General features: G+C 47.8%; 1 protein-coding gene across 9 annotated transcripts; it reads left to right on the top strand.

Moving 5' to 3' along the window:
• The first annotated feature begins 3,575 nt into the window (after window positions 1–3,575).
• Window positions 3,576–21,287, top strand: EDA2R (ectodysplasin A2 receptor). Of its 9 annotated transcripts, XM_034782550.1 has the most exons (12): window positions 3,707–4,518; window positions 6,510–6,595; window positions 8,123–8,317; window positions 9,581–9,713; window positions 11,052–11,162; window positions 13,362–13,540; window positions 13,681–13,766; window positions 16,460–16,624; window positions 17,113–17,259; window positions 17,906–18,438; window positions 19,624–19,675; window positions 20,533–21,287. In XM_034782550.1, the coding sequence occupies exons 4-12, from the start codon at window positions 9,666–9,668 to the stop codon at window positions 20,826–20,828; spliced, it is 1,617 nt and encodes a 538-aa protein (XP_034638441.1). In that variant the 5' UTR covers window positions 3,707–4,518; window positions 6,510–6,595; window positions 8,123–8,317; window positions 9,581–9,665; the 3' UTR covers window positions 20,829–21,287. The 9 variants fall into 9 exon arrangements, with proteins under 9 accessions (XP_034638438.1, XP_034638444.1, XP_034638436.1 ...); XM_034782547.1 differs by lacking the exons at window positions 3,707–4,518; window positions 8,123–8,317 and adding an exon at window positions 3,576–3,693; XM_034782551.1 differs by lacking the exon at window positions 8,123–8,317 and having other exon boundaries at window positions 3,707–3,925.
• The last annotated feature ends 1,515 nt before the right edge of the window (window positions 21,288–22,802 follow it).

The raw sequence follows: 22,802 nt of genomic DNA, 5'->3' as shown, positions 1-22,802 counted from the left end.
GCCCTTTTTGCCAAGAAAGCTAATGGCATATTGGGCTGCATTCGTAGGAGCATTGCCAGCAGATCGGGGGAAGTGATTATTCCCCTCTATTTGGCACTGGTAAGGCCACATCTGGAGTATTGCATCGAGTTTTGGGGCCCCCACTACAGAAAGGATGTGGACAAATTGGAGAGAGTCCAGCGGAGGGTAACGAAAATGATTAGGGGGCTGGGGCACATGACTTATGAGGAGAGGCTGAGGGAACTGGGCTTGTTTAGTCTGCAGAAGAGAAGAGTGAGGGGGGATTTGATAGCTGCTTTCAGCTACCTGAAGTGGGGCTCCAAAGAGGATGGAGCTCATCTGTTCTCAGTGGTGGCAGATGACAGAATAAGGAGCAATGGTCTCAAGTTGCAGTGGGGGAGGTCTAGGTTGGATATTAGGAAAAACTATTTCATTAGGAGGTGGTGAAGCACTGGAATGGGTTACCTAGGGAGATGGTGGAATCTCGATCCTTAGAGGTTTTTAAGGCCTGACTTGACACAGCCCTGACTGGGATGATTTAGTTGGTGTTCGTCCTGCTTTGAGCAGAGGATTGGACTAGACGACCTCCTGAGGTCTCTTCCAATCCTAATCTTCTATGATTCCATGATTATTCCCATTTTACAGAAGGGGAAATTGAGGCAAAGAAAGGGGAAATGATTTGCCTAAGGTCACCCAGCAGGACAGTGAGAGAGCTGAAATAAAACCTTAGTCTCCTGTGTTCCAGTCCTGTGCTCTATCCACTAGACCAGGGGCGGGCAAACTTTTTGGCCTGGGGCCGCATCGTGTTTCGGATATTGTATGGAGGGCCAGTTAGGAGAGTCTGTGCCTCCCCAAACAGCCAGGCGTGACCCGGCCCCCACTCCCTATCCCCCTCTGCTTCTCGCCCCCTGACGGCCCGCCCCCCAGGAGTCCTGCCCCATCCATACCCCCGTTCGCTGACAGCCCCCCCAGGACCCCTGCCCCATCCACCCCTCCAGCTCCCTGTCCCCTGACCACCCCCAGAACCCCCGCCCCTGACTGCCCTCCGCCGCCCCATCCAACCCTCCCTCTTCTTCCTGACTGCCCCCTCAGGACTCCTGCCCCCATTCAACCCCCCTGTTCCCTGCCTTCTGACTGCCCCGACCCCTATCCACAACCCACCCCCTGACCACCACCACCCCAAACTCCCCTGCTCTCCATCCACCCCCCACACACACACACACTCCCTACCCCCTTATCACACTGCCTGGAGCACCAGTGGCTGGCAGCGCTAGAGCCGTGCTGTCCAGAGCACCAGAACAGGTGCACGGCTGGAGCCATCCATGCCACTGTGCAGCACAGAGCACCGGGTCAGGCCATGGCTCTGCAGCTGCGCTGCCCCAGGAGCTTGCAGCCCCGCCGCCCAGAGCATTGCGCCAGTGGTGGGGTGAGCTGAGGCAGCGGGGGAGGGGGAACAGCAGGGGAGGGGCCAGAGCGATCCTCCTGGGGCAGGAGCTCAGGGGCTGGGCAAGAGGGTCCTGCGTGCTATAGTTTGCCCACCTCTGCACTAGACCATGCCAATATCTATTTTGTGTTGCAATGGTGCTAAGAGGTCCCACTGTGCTAGGTGCTGTACATATATAATTAGTGGGAGATAGTCCCTGCCCCACAGAACTTACAATCCAGATGTACAAGGCAGACAAACGGTGAGAAAAAGAAAGTTATTATTATTCCCATTTTACAGATGGGGCACTGAGGCCTAGAGAATAAGAGACTTGCCCATTGTCATACAGGAAGTCTATGGCAGAGCTGAGAAATGAACCCAGATCTCCTGCGTTCCAGTGCCCTAGGGGACCACCTGACCGTCCTTCCAAAAACTCATTTAAAATTATCATGACCACCAACCCATATCAAATACATACAAAGTTCTTTATGCATCCAAACTCCTGTTTATCTGTATAACTTCCACATCCCCTGACTTAATAAACAATGTTTATGCTGTATTGTATTATGTTGCAGTGTTGTACTATTCTATTGCATGCTGGTCTATTGTCATATTGTACTATTGTGTGGCATTGTTTTATACAGTTGCATTAGGTTGTATTTAAATCAAATTTAAAATACTTCATTGGCACACCATGCAACTGTTGCCAATGTGCAAAAAGTGGACAACAGATAGGCAGCTGGTATGCTGAAACCACAGCCTAGCATGCTGACCAATATCATCTCTTTGTTGTCACATATGATCTCTGTGAAAGAAAAGTTTGCAGGGGAAATTGTTTCAGGCCATCAAAATGTTTTTTCCAACAAAATTGAAATGTTTCATCTTCCTTTTATTTGACATATATATTATTGTATTATACTATATAATACAACATTTAAAAAAATCAATATGAAAAGTTGTTTCAAAAGAAAAAGTTGAAATATTTTGTGCTGAAAATATACAAATAGGACATTTTAACATTGTTGGAATTTTTTCCCCTTTATTTCTCCAAAACAAAATTTCAGCAAAATTGATATGATTTCACAATGTGTTTCTGTTTTGACAAACTGCATTTTCTGACAGTTCCATCCAAGTTTTTATGATCATCTCTAGTCTCAATGTTTCCTTGTGTCCCCCTTCTCTTTCTGCCTCCACCTGTTGCCTCTTGTCTTATACTTAAATTATGGATTTATTTAAGGAAGGGACTGTCTTTTTCTTCTGTTTGTACAGTGCCTAGCACAATGGGATCCAGGTCCATGACTGGGGCTGCTAGGTATACAGTAGTAAAAATTAATAATATGGACAAAACTCTTGTTTCTCTGCCAGGTACAATATATCAAGTATCTACCCAAAATAAGGGCATTACAGTGATTGGTATTCCCTGTCTGTGTTTAGCATGACTGTTCTTTTCTGTTCCAGAGGCAGTGCTACATGGCTTAATGGTATCTCTGTCATTCTTGTTTGTGTGTTCATCATTGTATGTATTATATTTGACTTGGTTGTTGTCAGCGAACTGTGTTGCAATGATCATTGCAGGATATTGCACTCTATAACTGGGTGGCTCTGCTGTGTTTTTCTTCTAACCATGTTACTACTGTACTTTTATGAACTATCCTGGCATATTGTATTGCTGCACTCCGCCTATTCGTTTTATTGTACTGTGTGGCTATATGGTATTTTAGTACACCCTATTTTAATACTATGACGTGTTCTGCTGTTGTATTCTATTGCATTGTTCTGTCCTGTTGTGTTCTCCTGCATCTCGCGGTGCTATTGTGTAGAATTACGCTGCCCTGCTGTACTGTGCCTCGCAGTTTTAGAAATAACCCCAAACTGCTCGCTGTGCTGCTGTGACCCCTTCTCAACCCACTCCGCACTGCTGCTTATTTGTTATGCACTTTAGCCACAGCCGCTGAGACTGTCTCCAGCCCGGCCACTGCGGAGTCCCGTTCAGCATCAACCACCTTGATTGCCGCTGCCAGACCCCGCCCCTTTGGGCAGGCTGATCTGCATAGCCTCGCCCAGGAGGACTGCTTATATCCAATGGGAAGCCCTGCCTGCCTGTGGGGGCGGAGTCCCGGGGTGGAACTTCGCTTCTCCTGGGTCCCTACAGGGCAGGAGGGAGGGTGGGTGCGGGCCAGCTGGCCAGTCTGTGGGGCTGTCTGGGGCAGAGCAAAACAGCCCTGACTTGTTCAGGAGCCCGCACCAGGATCGCTGCGGCTGAGAAGCAGGTAAAATGGGACATGTTTGCCTGGCACCTGATGCCTTTTGGTACTTGCCTGTCTCATGGGTAGGGCAGTTAATTGCCTATTGATCATCTCTCTGTGGGTGAGCTGCCTCGTCTTGTCCGTACTTCCCACCCAGCTGCCGGGGCGTCTGAAGTTACTCCGCATCTCTAGATGCTAAACAACCAGTGAATGCCCGATCCGTAGCGGCTGGAATCGGTATGTGGCGCCCCAATCGGTTTGTCTGTCTGGGCTCCGTGTGTCCATCCCGGTCCGTGGGTTGCTTTCACTCTGGCTGGGTCTCTCTCTCCGGCATGAGGCGGTCTCGGGCTGGTTCAGGCTGAAGAGTCGCTGTGCTGTTTACATGCCTGGGCATATCCCAGCGCGCTGGAGCATCCCTCGCACGTTCCCGTTTGTGTTTCAGGGGAGGGAGGGGCTCCAATGGGCGAGCCTGTCTCTATCTCAGCTAGACATGATCCCTGTAGGGAGAAAAGAAGCGGGCTGCCAGGAAGGATCGGTCTTTTTATTAGCTTTTCCTTGTAAGTTTCCGCGCTCAGAGTCTAGGTTATGATTGTCCGGTACCAAGCTGCAAAGCGAGGGGGTAACAGATCTGCACTAGCGGTGCAAAGGGTCCGGAGAGGAAGGAAATTGGTACTGACACGTGGTTCGCTGGGCAAGTCAGGGCTTGCAGGTACAATCTTCAGCCTCCCACTCCCCGCAGATGGGGTTTCATCTGATCGCTTTACAGACGGTCCAGATATTTTGATCCCTGCAAACGCAGACTTTGGAATAAGCCGTGGAATACTTTGCCTGCATGCCAAAGAGTCACTGGTAGGTGACACCACTGTAGTCTGGAAGGGCGCGCTGCAAGTTCCGACACTTTAATTTAAGCGATTGCGGGGGTGGCATGCCTGATTATAAAACACAGCAGACACCAAAGTGTTTAGAGCGCTGAGCTGTAGATTTCAAGGCTGAGATTGCAGCCAACGATAAATATGAGTGAAGATTACAAATGAATAATCATATTGGTTATTTATTATAAACAATGCGATTGAGTTTAGTATTAGCACCAGCAAATATTAATGAGTACAAGCAATTTTTTCCATTATTGTAATACTTTATATTAAAGTTTAATAAATAATGAGCTAGCAGTTGATATAGTAGTTGATAATGATTTCTTTAGTTCTTAAAAATGCATTTCCTGAGCCCTGTGTGTATAATATTTATGGTATCTGTGGGTGTGCTCTTCATCTGTAAATATTTTAAATACTTCCGTCTAGCAACTGACTAAGCATTTTTATGTACATTTGGAGTAATTCTTAGTAAGAACAGATTAGAAATGGTTTTATTTGTAAACTTAATTATAAATGAGGCAGTAATTTTTTTCCTGTGAGTTGAGTATGAATGACAGGTTGTCAGTGGTATTATGTGTTAGACATTAAAGAGGACAAAAGCAAAAAGGAGTAACAAGGGGTACAAACAATTGTTACAATAATCAAGAAACTGACCAGTTAATAATGAATAGGTCAAGGGGGAAAACAGACAAAAAAGAGGCCAAAATTTTCAAAAGATACCAGTGATTTGGGGAAGTCAGCTTGAAACACTCTAAAAAGGCCTGGTTTTTAGAAGATGGATGCTCAGATTGGTCATCCAAATATTTGAGGCACTGAAAAATACTCAAACAACCCCCAACACAGACTAGTCACATTTGGAAATCTTGACCCCAGTGTATAATTATGTGTATATATATATATATATATAGTATATCAAAATTATACATATTATGGCCATGATCCTGCAAACACTTATGCACAAGACAAACTGTATGTACGTGAGCGGTCCCATTGATTTCAAGGTCTCAATTGTACCTCTTTCTTTCCTATATTGTTTGTCATCTTAAGTCTCGATCCTGCATTGTGATTTGCTAACATGGCTCTCTGCACTTCTGGGGAATCCCACTGAATTAAACAGAACTTCACATGAGTGCGGAATTCTGTATTAATCAGATCCCGATGCATGATTGGGGCTTCAGATTATAAATTCTTTTGGGGATGATATAAGTCTTCCTATGTGTTTGAATGGCATTTCGCATGCTGTGAGCACTACAGGAATCCAAGTAATAATAATACAGTAACTCCTGCATTGGGTATTATTACAGTATTTTAAAGTCTTATTTTATTTGCTGTTAGAACAAATTGAAAGAAACAAACAGAAGTCTAAAATGAATATTACGACAAGAGTGGGAACATAAAAAAATTGTCATAATATCAGAGAGGTGTAAAATCAGCACAGTGTGCACTCCCCTTTTGATATTGGGGTGTTTTCTTCTAAAAACAAACAGAAAACAAGCTAAGAGTTTTGAAGTAGGACACATTACACACTTATTAGACTTTTTGTGACTTGGAGAAAGTCTACAAGTTCACTGAAAAACATGTTTATTTCCAAACCAGGCTAAAAGATTCAGCCACTTTTTACTTATGATGAGCAATACCTTATTCTGCAAGTAACCCTGTTAAAATCAGTGGGACTGTTTACAAAATAAGGTACTTACTACTTGATATGAGTAAAGATAGAAGAATCTGGCTCAGAGAGTCCTATATATTAAGCACAATATAGTGTCAAGAAATGCTTGCAGAACAAAATGAATAGTATTGAGTGAATGGGGAACAGAAGATATTGGCACTAAAGGCAGGGACTTGACTTAATATCAGGAGAAAATGCTAGACATGCAGGAATATTTTCCAGTTAATATTTTGGGATTTTAAAAAAATCCTTTTCTCCTGTTGCTTTTATTTAACATTGTCATTCTTTCTTTTTTAAAGCAACATATAAACCACATAATGGCATTTAATCTGGCTGACCTATTTTCCTCTGCCCAATTCTACCAGCTGCCAACTTCAGATATTCAGTAAGTGTTTTATAGCAAATTTTCCCATTCTGGTATATTGCAAGTAGTGCTGTATGATACCAGTAAAGACTAGGTAAATCTTCAATGATCCCTTAACTCTAATATGTTGACCTGATAATCCAGTAATGCTAAACCTGATGCCACTATCATGGTCCATTGAAATCCCTTTGCCACTTTGAAAATGTAGCCAGAAGCCTTGGAATATCCATTAGGAACAGCAGGAGCCATCTCAAAAGATGGCAAGTGTTTATCAAACAAATATAAATGTTCTTCACTGTGTAAAGATTGTAGGTCAGACTAGGTTATAAACCAAAAAAACGCACCCTGGATCTTCCTGAAAAGAATTTGAGTGTTGCTATCAGATCCTGGATTTTTATTTCAATTCAGTGCTTTGGATATTTATAAATAAGGCAGCTACTGGGGGGAAAAAAAACAGTTTTCAATTGAATATGAAGTCTGACCAATGTTCAAGGAAAGTGCAAATTAGGTAGGGCCTAATCCAAACACTCCCATTGACTTCAATGGGCTTTTAATCAGGGCCTCAGTATGTAGTTGTAGATCTGTGTACTACAAGGTGCCAGTCTAGCTTGTTAAGTCCTCTGTGAAATATCCTCTTGTCTAGTTAAAAGGCTAGGCTGTGAGTGGTCCTTGCATGGGCACACAGTGGAGGAGTGCAAGAATGAAGTTTCCTCCCCCTTTTGCAGCTACCTAAGGGCTTCCTATACCAGCAGACTCTGCAGTCCCTGTGCTCTGGGGAGTGCAGGGCCTTGTGCTTCCCCTGAGAAGCATGATGCTATAAGAGAACGGTCAGGATGAGGCACAGTCATGGGCCAGCCTCGCATCTGCACTGGCCTGCGGAGTATGGCTGGTGCGTCTGGGTGACAATCAGATTCATCCACTGCGGTCACCGAGCCATCCCTGAGAGGTTGTGTCTCCTGAGATGCAATCTCGCTGATGCTGCCCTGCCTCACCCACTCAACAGGGCCCTGGCATAAATGCCACAGTCTAACCCAGTGGGATAAGAATGGTGGAACTGCAGAAAACTATGGTATTCTACATTAATGGTCCAAACCACTCCATCTTACAATAGTTCTAGTGCAGTATTTTGCATGGGTATTACACATACAAGGGAGTGTTTAAATAGGGAAAAGCTGTTTTTACTGAGATTTTTAACAAATCATGAAATCATTTTGATTCAGTAATTTAACAGGTTTTATACACCAAGTTCATAGATTCCCCTTAACACAGAACAATGACTGTAGATTGTTTCCCTATAAAATCAATGAGCAGGCTGATACCGCAAGATGTTTAGGTCCCTATCCGGAAAATGAGATTTTATTCTGGCAGTCGCCTCGAGATTCTATACAGCTTCTGCAGAAGTGGGAGAATTTCTCATTTTAACCTAATTGGGACCAGATGTTTTAACTACTTACTAGAATCTCAGGGTGGCTTTCTATTGAGGGCGCTCATAAAGTCATAGAGTTTAAGACTACCAGATCATCTAGTCTGACCTCCTGCATATCACAGGCCATCAGCACCCCCAAACTAAATCCAGTAATCAGAACTAGACGCAAGTATCACAGCCGACAGGAGACTGGACTATTATGTGTCACAAGCAGAGAATAGGAGGAACTGAGGTGACCCACACCAGAAATTCAATAAAGCTTTCAATGGCCATGTATTGCTAAACCGGATGAGGACCAAGGAGCCATAGATACAAAGGTTAGAAAAGATTATGCAGGATAAAACTGTATTTGGGAGGCCTACTCCCTACATCATTCCTATTATTGTCTCACCTTGCCTATCCTTTTTTATTACTATTTATTGTTTGTATTAGGGTGGCACCTGGGGTCCCCCACCAAGATCAGGTCCCCATTGTTCTTAAGACACCCTAGTGAATGGTGCCTTTCCACTTCACTTGGGAATTTGCTCTTATTCCGTTTGTTTTTATTCATAGATATAGGCCCAACTCAAAGCCTCCGTTTCAAATTCCATATCTGGGTCCATATCTGAACGTTTTACCTCTACAATGGACAGACGCAAAACCATAGATCTAAACAGTGCTGAACTTGGGGCTTCAAACGCTGAGCTTATCCAAAGTTCAGGGTGTTTGGAGTCAGCTTAGTATGGAGACAAATTTCAGATAGGAACTTGGATTCAAATCTGTGATTGGTTTATATTTGGGAGGATGGTTCAGGCCCATTTCTATTTTTCCTAATGGAAATGGACCCTAACTAGACATTAATATTGAGCCTAAACATTTCCTCCTTTAGCTTCAGCCCATAGCTCCCTGACCACCATTTTCTGAGACTATGACAAACTCTCTTTATTTACTCTATAGTGTCAGTATCCTGGAAGCTATTTATGGACTGTGATCTCATCCCTCCTGCGATCTTTGCTTTACTGGGCTAGATAAATTTAGCACCCTTAATTTCTCGTTGTCGTATGGCTCTCTTTGCAGCTTATACTGCTCAGGGTATGTGAGTTGATAGTAATAACTAATATCTTGCTTTCTGTACTTATCCAGTGGAGATGCCACATCAGATGAGTCCTGATTGTTTGGATAGTGGGAAAAGCCTGCCCAATAGCCCACTTCCAAAGTGCAGTCTGCTTTGCATAGGGCTCATGAGAGTGGGAGATCAGACCTGAGTGGGCTGACAAGGCATAACAAGGAACATTTACTGAGGGGCCCTTTTCATTTACAGTTTATAATGGTGGCATAGATAGAAATGGGTTATGATTGGGGGAAAGAGAAGTGGAGACTGCTCATATATCTACTGGTGTAACATCATCCTTTCCAGTATGTTACTAGGCCCTACTATGTGAATATTAGCCAGGCTGTCCTTTGACCTGTTCCTAATGAGGTCTGTGGCTGGGCTGACAAAAACTTGTGCTCCACCCATTTTTGAATTGTTTCAAGTTATAACAGTGGCTTCCTTTGAAAGCATCTTTCTCAAGCCCTTTCTACTCTTCTTTAATGTTTAGATTCCAGTGAGTCGACTTCATGAGGCAGACACGGCGTTATTAATTCTTTTCCTGATTTGCTGCATGAAGTTATGAGAGAAGTGACATGAAGAGAGGCCCAGTGCTGTTTTTTGCTCTATTTCTTGTCCCCAAGGTAGGAATCCACTTGAAACAAATGAACCAAAACCTCTGCATAATGTGTTTTAATAGTTTCAGTTTGATTTCTGTTGAATTCTCTCTATGTGCTCTGCTCTCTGTAGTCTGCATAATTTGCATGGCCCAAATTCCAAATGAGTTCAGTGGGGGTTGAAATCAATAGAAGTTTTGCCATTGACTTCAGTGGGGTAAGGATTTCACCAAGGAATGCACGGCCGGGCTGTAAGTCTGTAGACTAGCCTTACCTAGTGCCTTTGACTAGTTTTGTTTAGTTTGCAGCTGAGGATTCACATCAGTTTTGTGTCTTGTGCTAAGTTCTGGCCATGAATTCCATTCGTTGCATTAAAATCTTGGGTGGCAGCATGGTGGCCAGTAATATAAAGTGTGGCTTTAGTTCTTTAGAGAACTGATAGTTATCCCTTGCTATGTTCTGTGCCCCATATTATATATCCCCAGATTCCTTCTGCCCCACTGACCCAAGACTGTGTAGTTAACTTATCTTCTCTTGCACTGTTTTCACGCCAAATCACATGAACACGAGCTCCTCTGAGTGGAGGTTTTCGTCAACTCTATACCAACTAAGGCTCTGGACTGAACATCTGCTTTGTGTGCTCCATCCAGTTTGGTGCTCTCTGCAGACCTGGATACCACATTGGTGGTACTTTCCACTGCTCCATTTATGCAGATCTTTGTGATGCTTCTAAATTAGGAACAGTCCTACTGTTTAGCAGACCAGGATAACAAGTTATCTGGTCTGGACTATGTGCTGACCTCCCATCAGGGAAGCTGCTGACCTGATCTTAAAAATCATCACTGATCAGAGTGTCCAACATGAGTTTGGAAATAACAACTGACCGCACCTCACTTCACTTGTAAATGCCACCAAATGGCACAAGGAATGGGCAGTTCATCTGCATGACCTACTACTTAAGTCCCTCCTCTGTCTCTGCTTAGCCAGTTGCTTATACTGCCCTTTGGGAAGAAGGCATATGGCTTTGCTTTTGCGAAAATGAAGTTTTCCTGGTGCAACACAAGCATCTATTAAAGTAGGGGTGAGCAACACGTGGCCCATCAGGGTAATCTGCTGGTGGGCCGTGAGACAGTTTGTTTACATTGACTGTCCACAGGCACAGCCACCCACAGCTCCCAGTGGCCCCCGTTTGCCATTCCCGGCCAATGGGAGCCCACCACTGTACTAAAGCAAATGGGAATTTGGGGTGTGCAAGAAATGCAGGCAAATTTTCCTTCCAATGAGAAAGCTTTGCCCAGTAAAGGACACGCTTGGTTCAGCTCAGGAGTGTTCTGGGACTTGTAGTAACCCCAGTTGTTTCTCCAGGTCCAAGGTGCTGCTCCAAACCCAATGGAATGCCAGGAGAGTGAGTATCTGGACGAGCACAGGAAGTGCGTTCCTTGCAGGGAGTGTGGCCCAGGATGGGAGCTTTCCAAGGTAATTTGGCTACTCTGGGATGAACCTGGATTGTTGGCACTGGTGGTGCTGGATGAATCCTCTGCTAGCCTTTAGTAGAAGGATAGTATTAGAGCTTTCTCTGATATGGATGTCCGTGCCTTTAAAAAGAACAGGGCTTTATTGGCAAGGGATGTTAGACTATTCCACTGATCATGCTAAGTGATGCAGGAATGGGGATAGGAGAATGGGAAGATGGAAGTACCAATAAGGAGAGGTTTCAAATTGGTGCAGCTTATTACGTAAACACCAAGCAAAGTACATCATCTCCAGCTCCCAGGGGAAGTCAAAAATCCTTCTGGCAGATAACTCCAGTGTCCTGGTCAGAGCTATGCAATGTCTCATAGACTTTTAGGTCAGAAGGAACCATCGTGATCATCTAGTCTGACCTTCTGCACATTTCAGATCACAGAACCTCGCCCACTCTTGAAATAAACCCCTAACCTGTCCTTGTGTGGGTCATTGGCAGCAGGAATCCACCTGGGACCTCTGGCTCTATAAATGAGCCTCTATGCCTAAGCTAAGAGACCTAGCTCTGTTCATCAAGACTATAGACTCATCAACCTCTATATGTGATCCACTCACCACTAGAAGAGGACAGAGCGCCATACTTCATGGGTGTGATTTACACATTCCATTGTGGTTAGTGAGTTTGCTATATATAGCCTTGCCTAGCTCAGGCTCATACTGTTTGATCCCAGCTGCCAGCAAACCCTCTCCTCCCCCCGAGGGCACAGCATTACACCAGAATCCCCCTGGCAGTAAAACAAGTTCTAGTGACTGAGGCAATGTGTGAGCTATTGCTGAATGCAGAATGGCTGCCCTATTTGTTTGCTGCTATCTGCTTCAGTGCAGTGCAAAGATGTGAGATGCCCAGAGTGTGAAAGGCAACTGAGAATTCTCTCACTGAAGAGAAGCCATCTGCCTCTAGAGAATAGAACAGCTTCTTCCCTTTGAGGTTGTGACGGGTTGATTCACAGAAACCCCCTTGGGAGCTACCACCTGACATACCAAGACTACCCCTGCTTCTGTTTTCCCTGCCAGCTCAGGACTCCAGCACCCTGTCTTGCTGAGCCAGACACTCCCGTCTGCTCCAACACAGACCCAGGGTCTGAATTACTTGCCCCAAAGCTGCAAGTTTACCTGAAAACAGCTCACAGAAGTGTGCTTGTCTTTAGCACTCAGATGCCCAACTCCCAATGGAGTCTAATAAATAAATCCGTTTTACCCTGTATAACGCTTATACAGGGTAAACTCTTAAATTGTTCACCCTCTATAACACTGATAGAGAGATATGCACAGTTGTTTGCTCCCCCAGGTATTAATACATACTCTGAGTTAATTACTAAGTAGAAAGTGATTTTATTAAATACAGAAAGTAGGATTTAAGTGGTTCCAAGTAGTAACAGACAGAACAAAGTAAGTCACCAAACAAAATAAAATAAAATGTGCAAATCTATGTCTAATCAAACTGAATACAGATAATCTCATCCTCAGAGATGCTTCAGTAAGCTTTTTCTCAGACTGGACACCTTCCAGGCCTGGGCACAATTCTTTCCTCTGGTACAGCTCTTGGTGCAGCTCAGGTGATAGCTAGGGGATTCTTCATGATGGCTCCTCCCGCCACTTGTCCCTCTGGGTTTCCACTCCCCCCCACCACCACTGGAAAAGCACCAGGTTAAAGATGGATTCCAGGTCAGTGACATGATCACATGTCACTGCAAGACTTCATTGCCCACTTGCCAGCACACACATATACAGGAAGACTAACAGGTAAACACAGCCATCTGCAGACAATGGTCCTGGTTAATGGGAGTCATCAAGATTCCAAACCACTATTAATGGCCCACACTTTGCATAATTACAACAGGCCCTCAGAGTTATGTTTTATATTTCTAGTTTTAGATACAAGAGTGGTACATTTATACAAATAGGATGATCATACCCAGTAGATTATAAGCTTTGTAATGATACCTTACAAGAGACCTTTTGCATGAAGCATATTCCAGTTACATTATATTCACTTATTATCATATTTTTATAAAACTATTCTAGTTACATTATATTCACTTCTTACTATTTTTTTATAAAACCATATAGACTGCACAACATCACAATGGTATCTTCAGATCTGATGCCATTGCTTTGTCTCAGTCGTGGACTTGTGCTTGTCTCTTGCAGGAGTGTGGCTATGGTGAAGGAAGGGATGCGCAGTGCACTGCTTGCCCTCCCAGGAGGTTTAAGGACAGCTGGGGGTTCCATGGTTGCAAAACTTGTCTTTCCTGCCCCCTCATCAACCGTGTCCAGAAATCCAACTGCACTGCCACTTCCAATGCAGCCTGTGGGGAATGTCTTCCAGGGTGAGTACAGCTGGCAGCTGGAACACCAGCAGCAGACGCACGTGGGAGGGCATAGGGAGGTGCTGTTCAAAGAGATGATATATACAATTCCCTTATACTTTGTCCTGTTGTTAGAGCATTCTCCACTTACTCTTTGGCAGGTTTTACAGTAAAACCCGGATTGGCGGGCTGCAGGATCTGGAATGCATCCCCTGCACAAAGCAGACTCCTTCCTCTGAGCCTCAGTGTACGTAGCCAGCAGCACTCCAACCTGTTGTCTTTCACTGTGTAACATGTCATGTCACAGGGCCTGCGGTGAGCCCTGCAGGATTAACAGGAGGTGGGAGGAGTGGTGGAGTGGAGCGGGCCAGTGATGCATGTAATTCAATATCACCTATCTCCGACAGTGGCCACTGTTACATGCTTCAAATTAAGGCATAAACCCCCATAGTGTAACTAAGGGCAGGTCTGCACTTAAAACACTGAATTGGCACAGCTGCATGGCTGTAGCGCTTTAATGAGGATGCTCTACGCTGACGGGAGAGTTCTTTCCTGTCAGCTTCGTTAATCCACCTCCGTGAGAGGTGGTAGCTGTGTAGGTGGGAGAAGCTCTCCCACCAACATAGCGCTGTCTACACTGGTGCTTAGGTCGGTATAATTATGTCTCTTGGGGTGTGGATTTTTTATGCCCTTGACTGATGTAGTATACCAAAGTAATTCTGTAGTGTAGACTTGCCCTAAGTGCGCAAAGGAAAATTCCCTCCTGACCCCCGCTGCCGATCATCTTTTCCCTGAAACATGAAGACTGAGGCTTTTTGTTATTTCTGTCCTCATGAGTGTCCTTGCAGAGGCTGTGCTTATTCATTTAAATGTCTAGTCCTTGTGTTGAAGTTTATTACGCTAGCTGTAGCAGAAGAATTCTGCCCCAGTGAGTTCTGACCAAGGAAGTACTGACAGTATATATCTGGAGGGGAGGGGCAGGTGGGGCCAGCAGTGCCATGATATGTGGTCAGACACAGCAGCTCAGCCATTTTCTATCCTGTAATGTTTTGTTATTTCTGTTGTTAAAAATCAAGAAAAATGTAGGAGCCTAATTCCCACTGACAGTCACAGAAAGTTCATGGATTTAGATTCCTTAGAGCAACAGGAGGTGGGAGGAGTGGTGGAGTGGAGCAGGCCAGTGGTGTATGTAATTCAATATCCCCTATCTCTGACAGTGACCACCTAACAGTGACTTAGGTGTCTAAGTCCATTAACTTTCTTTGACTGTCCGTGGGAATTAGGTTCCTAAACCCCTTAGGCAGTGTTCCCTCTAATTTTTCCCACCCATGTGTGGAATGAATTTTGTTATGTGCGCCGCGCTGCCCCGGCTGCAGCTGGGTCCAGGCCGGGCCACCCTGGCCAGATTCAGGGCAGGGTAGGGGCACCCAGGCTGCCGCAGGTTGTTGTCCCACAAACTTATACAGGATCGTTTTAGGGGTCAAGACAAAGATGCCACATTTATTATGATAATTTGATTTATGACCAATAACAAATATCTTAATCCTAATACAAACACATTATACCTAATACCTATAAACACACACACACACACATTTACACACACACACATCCATCAGATGTTCTGCAGCTGCTGCATAGTTACCAGTCCTGCTTGAGTCTGTGGCTTGAGTTTGCAGCTTGGGTTCGTAGCTTGTGGCGGCTAACTGGCCAGGAAAGCCGGGCACAAGGACGAGCTGGGTCTCTGTTGGGCATGCACCGATGCCCTTCCATGTTGGCAGCAGAATGTTACCCTCCTCCAAAGTTTTCCATCTCACCCATCCTTTTTGTAGGCTTTAGTTTGAATCCAGAGTCTATAGGTCTTGCTATTTCACGCTGCCTCTGGATTTGGTGATTGATCACCTGTCAATTGCAGACATGACTTTCAGCCTGGGACCGGGCTTTGATCTTCCTTCTATTGTACCTTTTTTTTTTTAGGGTGGATTCTTCTTACTTTGTTAGGGCTCTTGTCTGCATCTTCAGCAGTTGGTGTTTGAACTCTATTTAATCAGGACAGGCTGGGGCTGGAGGTTGATTCCATCATCCATACATACCTCATTCACACATCTAAACTAAACTAATAAGATTACAGCAGGGTTTGCAAAAATGAAGGTTGCAGCAAGCCCTTACAAAATGGAGTAAGCGTTTTAAAATGGGGTTTGAATTACAATATGGCAAACAGTGAACAGAAATTACAATATAGACAAGTATAATGGATGGCAAACAGTGAACAGAAGTTACACTGTAGGCAAGTGTAATAAATGGTGAACAGAAGTTGCAGTACTGAAACAGTGCAAGTCTCAGTGATTTAAGCAGGAATTGGATTGATAGTGAAACTTACAAAGGCAGCTGACTGAACAGCTATGGCTCTTAACAAGCATCTTAACTGTTAATTAGCCAGTTATTGGGGTAACCGGTTTTATGAATGAATATTGTTTCATTCATAAAACTTTACTTATGAAGTTACATTAATAAAGTGAACAATTAAAAACAATTTCATTTATCAGTTCTACAAGGTCCAGGCCGCAGCATAGTTGTGGCTGGGGGGCCGCTCCGGCCATGGCAGGTTGGGGGCCAGGCTAGGATGGGGTGCCCCCCCCCCCAGCAGCAGGTCCCCGGACAGGTTCCCTGAGCACCTGTGCGGTGCTAAATAGGATACTGCGTGGCCATGCAGCCGCGCAGCTTACAGGGAACTTAGCCCTTAGATGCTTTTAATTTCCACGTTGAGATCTCTTGTCCTAAGGGACATCTGTGTGTATGTGTTTAATATCCTTGTAACTGGTCATGTACTAATCACTCCAGGCTGGATCCGTGCTGCCCTGATCCAGTCTGCTTTCTTCTCTGTAGCATCCTGCAGCACACCATGTGCTCTGACCTCTTTCTTTGGCTGGTATGTTGCAGGCAGCTCCAGGACTACCCTGGTGAAGGTAGTGATCCCCACAGTACCTCCCCAGGACACCGCCCTCCTAGTGCTAACCAGCAGTGCGCTAGTCATCATTGTGTTGGTGCTGCTGGCACTCGCCATCATCTGCTGCAAGCGCTTCTGGAAGAGCCAGTGTCAGCAAGGTGAGTGAATGCAATGCAGCATCCCTCTGGTTCTCCTTTCCCTGCCCCTTCTTCCCTAGAAATAGCAGGGAAGAGGAGGAGAATGTAAGGGCTCAGATTCAAACAGAGTGCCAGATGGGGCCAGTGAGGTTATCACTTTTGAGGTTAGTGCTTTCTCTTCTAGGGTTTTCCCAGGTTGGGTCAAGACTGAGGAGATTTTGGCAGTTGTGGAGGTGAGGGCGCCAGGGCTGGAGCAGCAGAGGATGAAGCAATTAAGAGGATGAGGAAAACAGCAAGGAGGAGTAGGTTAGAGAGATACGATTGAGGTGCGTTGGCACAGCTGCATGGGGAACAGTGCACAGCACTAGACCTCTCCATGCCAAGCAGTGAAGCCTGATTGCTCCTGAATTTTACAGTCACCAAATAAATAGCCATACTAGATGGCCTAGTGCATTCTGGGAAAACAAGCCAGGTCTTCGCTGGTATCAGTTGCTCTTTATCCTTTAAAGTGTTTCTGAGGACCCAGAGTTTCTCGGCCCAGAGGGTGATGTTCCAGGACTCAGCCATGCCAAGCAGGTTTCCCTGTGAGGAACAGATGTCTAGTCCCTGCTGCTTGGGTGTGAAGAACCTGAGCCCTTGCTCCGGGCAAGCAGAAGGTAACTTCTCTCATTGCTCTGCTGTTTTAGCTTGGGTCTGGGGGGAAGGGCAGGCTGGGCTGTGACCCCCACACCCTAATGTCTGCTCAGTTTCCATTCCTCAGGTAGGAAGGAGCACCCCATGGTGGGGGGAGGGAGGTGTCAAAATCGCTGCTGCCGTGTGGTCAGGCACTGGGATAATCGAGGTGGACAGAGCACAGTGCCACTAGGAAGCTTCCTCTGGGTGAAAGGTGGAAGCCTGGGGAGGATTCTGAACTCAGAAGATGTTGCACTGGCACTGGGAACATGTAGGTTCCACTCCTCCAGCTTCAGTGTCTTTCTCTCCTAGGGATGTGTGGGTTGGGGAGGAGAGAGTGCTTGGCTGTGCAGTGGGGGTGACTCTGGAGGACTGGTGATCGACCCCTGGAAGAGCAGGGAGCCTTGCTTTGCTCAGCAGTGTTCACTGCCACCTCGCGGACAAAAGGCACTGAGTAGCCCTGTCCTGTCTGTTCCTCTGCGGCTGGAGACAGGCAGTGGCAGTGCAGGGCCTCGTGGGAAATGGGGTTTTTAAGGAGTGGCTGACAGGAGGGAGCCCAGTCCTCAGCAGATGGAGAGGCTGGTGGAAGGGAAACCCACATACTTTTAAGCATGGAGTTTCTGGTTCCAGGTCCTGTTGAACCGGTTCAGTTCATTTCGAATGGTGAAGCCATAGGCCTGCAGATCCCTGCTCTCCAGCCCAATTTGGAAGCGATTGCTGTCAGCCCCAATCCCAAATCCCAGCTGGCGAGGAGCGTCTTGGAGACCCAACCCCTGATAAGGAATTCAGGGTCCAGCGACTGTTCTGCAGGGGGCCTGTCATCCTCAGATGCCAGGCAGGGCACAGCTGGGTTCACAGAGGCCCAAACTCCCCTCTCATCATGTGCCTCAGAGATGCATCCTAGGTGGCCCCATGCCCCAGTGGAGTGCACAGAGCTAGACCTGCAGAAGTTTTCCACCCAGGCCGAGTTCATGGGCACCAAAAGCCAGGAGGATGCAGAGAAGCAGGCGGCTCAGAGGACCCGGAGACATACAGATGAGCTAACCCTTGAAGTTCCCCTGTTTGGTGCCTCTCTGATAACACAAAGTGAACTTGTTCTGGAGCCTGTCAGGGGATCATCCTCATCCTTCCAAATTCCCACTGCTGAAGGCAGGGAGCAGCCTGTAAGTTCTTCCCATCTCACCCTCCTCTGTATAATAACAGCTACTACGGGGCTCACACAGGGAGGGACGGGATAGCAAAGGGGCGGGGGGTACAAAACCTTTCACCTCTGAGCAGGTTCAGATCCAGCACTGGCTGGTAGTGACCATCCAAAAGTCATCACCATCTGTTGTTCAGTGAGCTGTGTGGTGTGAGTTTGGGAAGGGACCAGGGCCGGCTCTGGCTTTTTTGCCGCCCTAGGCAAAAAAGCCACCTGCCGCCCCCCAGCGCAGCACGGCCGGAGCGCCGGGAGCAGGGCGGAGAGCCCGGCCGGGGCTCTCCGCTCTCCCCAGCGGCCAGAGCGCCGGGAGGAGGGCGGAGAGCCCGGCCGGGGCTCTCCGCTCTCCCTGGTGGCCAGAGTGCTGCGGGGAGGGCAGCGAGCCCAGTCGTGGCCCCGCTCTCGGGCCGGAGCGCCCCGCCGCGCTGCCCCCCACCAGCACATGCTTGGTGGGCTGGTGCCTGGAGCCGGCCCTGGAAGGGACACAGCCCAGGTCCCACTGGCCAGGGTAGCACATAACTCTTCCACCATTAAACTAACTGGTGTTGAGAGCCCAAGGAAAGCTGCCAGCTGTGGTGCTTTTTTGTTTGCAAGGAACTGGTCTAAGACCTACCAACTTGTCTAAGGGCCACCAAAGAGCTATCAGATGGTTGCAACTACCAACCTGGGCTGGGTTCAGATACTCAGCCTGGCAAAAGGGCAAAGGCCAAGCACGTCCTTTACTCAGCAGAATCTATACAGTTCACCTGATCCCTGCAACACCCGTGAATCATCTTTGCATGTTTGCCAGTATGGAAAACTGACCTGGTGGTGAACAACTCTGCTTCCCAGTCCTCTGAGCCATCTGGTCTCCTCACCAGTTTGCGATGGATTAGTGATTAACATAAGTCTAAAAAATGTCTAGCAGGTAATTAACTTACTAGCTTAGCTTCAAGTACTTGTTTATTGAGATGGTGGTTTGCTGGAAGAACTTAGAGCATCTTAATAGGCTTGCTGCCCTAACTGAGTGGCGATGTATGGATGGAATGGAAATATCCAGGCCATTACTCATACAGGGCAGGTCCTTTGAGTGGAGCACTGACAAGATCCACATATGATTGTTGCTCATTCCCTGATGAATTTCCCCAATCCTTGGGGGTCTTTGTCTTAGCAGGTGAATGATGTCCTGAGCCTTGTGTGTGAGATTAGCAGCGTCACACAAGGTGAGTGGCTGTCTGGGCAGCATTTTTCAGTCATGTCCTTGCTCCCCAAGAGTTCAGGTAGAGGCCTGACAGTTGACATAGAGATCTGTGGCTGACCCTCTTTCACTGGGCCTGTGGCATTAATGCGGGGAATGGTCAAGCCGTTCTGTGACACACCTTGGATTGTGGGAGGGGTTGGGGACAGGCACCTAGTTTACCTGTATTAACAATGAGGATCATAGGCGCAGACTCCGTGAATGCTCTGGGGCTGGAGCACCCATGGGGGAAAAAATGGTGGGTGCTGAGCACCTACTGGCAGCCCCCAATCAGCTCCCCCCTCCCATTCCCAGCGCCTTCCGCCCGCCGATGGGCCCTGCCATCAGCGCCTCCCTCCCTGCGCCTCCCACCCGCTGTGAACAGCTGTTCACCACATGCAGGGAGGCTGGGAGGGAGGGGGAGGAGCGGGGAAGCGGTGCGCTCGGGGGAGGGGGCAGAACTGCGTGGGAAGAGGTGGGGGGTGGAGCAGAGGCGAGAAGAGGCGGGGTGTGGCCTTGGGGAAAGGGGTGAGTGGGGGCTGGACCTGGGGCAGAGCCAGAGGTTGAGCACCCCCTGGCACTTGAAAAGTCGGTGCCTGTGGTGAGGATTAAGCTCCCCTTGGGCTGAGAGCCAGGGTCATGAGGCTAAGCACTGAAAGGAAATGCATTAGTGCCCTGTGGCAAAAGTTCCCTCTGTGCTGAGGCCAGGCAGAGGGTGATGTTGCAGCTGCTCATCAGATGGGTGGGGGCAGGGGCTGTGATATAGGCCTCACTGCCTTATTTGCAGGACACCCTTCCCTCGTTGGTAGACAGGCTCTCACCTCCCTTTTTTGCCATCCCCAGGTCTCCCCATAATACAGCTTCCCCACTCCTTGGTGCTGTTACTTGGCTTCCAGTTGGACCCTTGCTTGTCTGGTCTCAAGAATTTCAGCCACGTGGGGGTGGAGCTGGGGGTCCCATCCCATCTGGTGAGCAGGATGTCTGGATTCAAGCAGCTCGTCGCTCACCTTGCCTCCTCAGGAGACACAGTCACTGTTCCTGCCCTGGCCCAGGTCCTACAGCGACTCCAGCGCTTCGATGCCTTGCTCCTACTCTGCGATCATTTCATTCTGAGCCGGGCCCAGGGCTGCCAGCACTAGGAGAAACACACGTCACTGCCTCAGCACATAGAGGGAGGGATAACTCCAGGCATAGTTTTGGCTGGGTGAACCTGGGTTGTGTGGAGATGGCCTTTGAATGTTGGGGGGTAGAATCACAGTAGAATGATGAGTCTGTGAGTGCTCACTGAGTAAACTTCTCTCAACCACTGCTTGAGCCCTACCTCGTGCTGGTGATGGTTGGCAGATGCATGTGGTACCTCCAAACACCACCTTTCTTCATACATGTTTATATTGATGCCCAGAGACCTCGTGGCCCTCTTGGTCACCATGCATGATTACAGGGCCATTTGCCTCCATGGGCAGGACAGGACCCTCGAAGCGCACAGTGTTTCCTTGAATCACATCTCAGCTGTAATGATTGAATTCATTGTGTGAGGGGCTGGGTGGGGGGTATGAAAATATCCCCCAACTCTAAGAGGGAGCTCAGAGGGTCTGGACCCTCAGCTGATTGTATCTTCCTCTTAGAGGCCTGATCATCATTTGTTCTTCCCCCCCACTTTTTAGAGGTGGTCTTCTCCATTTGGCAGACGTATTTTGCTGGTTTTCTGCTTAGCTTTCTGCTGTGGCTGCCTTTTTGTTTACTTCTCCTTTTGTGCGCCGACGAGGGGACCTGTTCTTGGAGAAGGGTTGTTTAGCTGCCACTCCTTTTTTTTTTTTGCTGGGAGGAGGGACTCATGCGCTGAATTTCTGTGTGCCATACCAGAATAGCAGTGTGTTTAATTGTATTTCCTGGATGTGGAATGGTACACTTTTCATAAAGGGATATTTCGAATTGAGAGTCAGGATTTTTTTAAGCATGGTGGAATTTGCTCCAATGCAGATGGCAGGGTACTTGTTGCATTCCCCAGTCTTCTTCTAAGCACCTCTGCTCCCTTGCCCAAAGGGGCTTGCTAACGGGCTCCTCTGTGTTGATGTTTGGAGGAGAAGAAGAGGCGGGGATGAGGCCTCTCCCCCGCCTCTTTCCTGAGCATGCTATGTCCGCCCCCCCCCCTCAGTTGGATCAGGCTTGCAGGCAGGAGGGGGGCAAGGAGGAGCGAGCCGCAGCACACCACTCCGAGGAGGAGGAGAAGACAAGCCAGGGTGAGGCCTAAGGGAAGGGGCTGGAATTGGGGCATACCCCCTCCAGTCCCCTGCATGATCACCCCCTGACCCCAGCCCAGCCCCCTGCCCACCCTAATCCCTACAACCCCCTGCCCATCCTAACCCCTGCACCCCCCCCAACCCCCTGAGCCCCTGCCCTGACCCTGCACTCCCCTCACAGCTCCTCAGCACCCCCCCCACGCGGATTGTCTGTGGTGCCTGGGAGCACAGGGGGGCAGTGACAGCGGGACTTGTCAGTGCTGGCTGCCACGCCCCCTGCCAGTGGGAATGCCCAGAAACTACCTCCCTGCACTCCGGGGAGGGGCGCAGCCCAGTTTTGGGGGAAAGGGGCAGTCGTGGGGCAAGTCCAGGTGCGATGGGGGAGCTGGCGGTGACTCCGTGTGGGGGGGTGTAGGAGAAGCAGGGTGTTTAGGTGGGGGTTGGTGTGGCAGGGGGCAGAGGGAGGGCGGGGAGAGTCTGGGTTGAAGGTGGGGGTTGGCTCAGTGTGTGTGTGTGTAGAAGCGGGGTAGTAGAAGAGAGGGAGGTGACAGCCCTGGGGTGAAAGTGTGTAGGGAGTGGGCAGTAGCAAGGAGATTGACCCTTTGTTAGGGGGTTAGTTGTGTGGGATGGGGACAGTAGGAGGGATGGGAGGAGAGCCCAGGTGTGAAGATTGGGGTAGGAACTTGAGGCTGGATTGTGGTAGCCTTTGTGGTAAAGTGTGTGTGTTTCAGTGGCCCTTTCTCCTTGCAAAAGATGGGCACCAGCAATTTTCCTCCCCACACCCTGCCCCAAAGTTTTGTAAACATTATTGTACCAAAGTAGAAAATGCAGCTTTCAACAATGTATTTAGGAAACATAACTTTGGGTGGAGGA

This window comes from Trachemys scripta, chromosome 9, assembly GCF_013100865.1.
Source record: "Trachemys scripta elegans isolate TJP31775 chromosome 9, CAS_Tse_1.0, whole genome shotgun sequence".
NCBI classification, from domain to species: domain Eukaryota; kingdom Metazoa; phylum Chordata; order Testudines; family Emydidae; genus Trachemys; species Trachemys scripta.
This window is presented reverse-complemented; position numbering and strand designations above follow the sequence as displayed.

Coding starts and splice junctions, on each gene's coding strand:
- EDA2R (XM_034782545.1), top strand. CDS start 9,666: ATGAAGAGAGGCCCAGTGCTGTTTTTTGCTCTATTTCTTGTCCCCAAG. Junction 11,163..13,361: donor CAGGATGGGAGCTTTCCAAG/GTAATTTGGCTA, acceptor TGTCTCTTGCAG/GAGTGTGGCTATGGTGAAGG. Junction 13,767..16,459: donor TCCTTCCTCTGAGCCTCAGT/GTACGTAGCCAG, acceptor GGTATGTTGCAG/GCAGCTCCAGGACTACCCTG.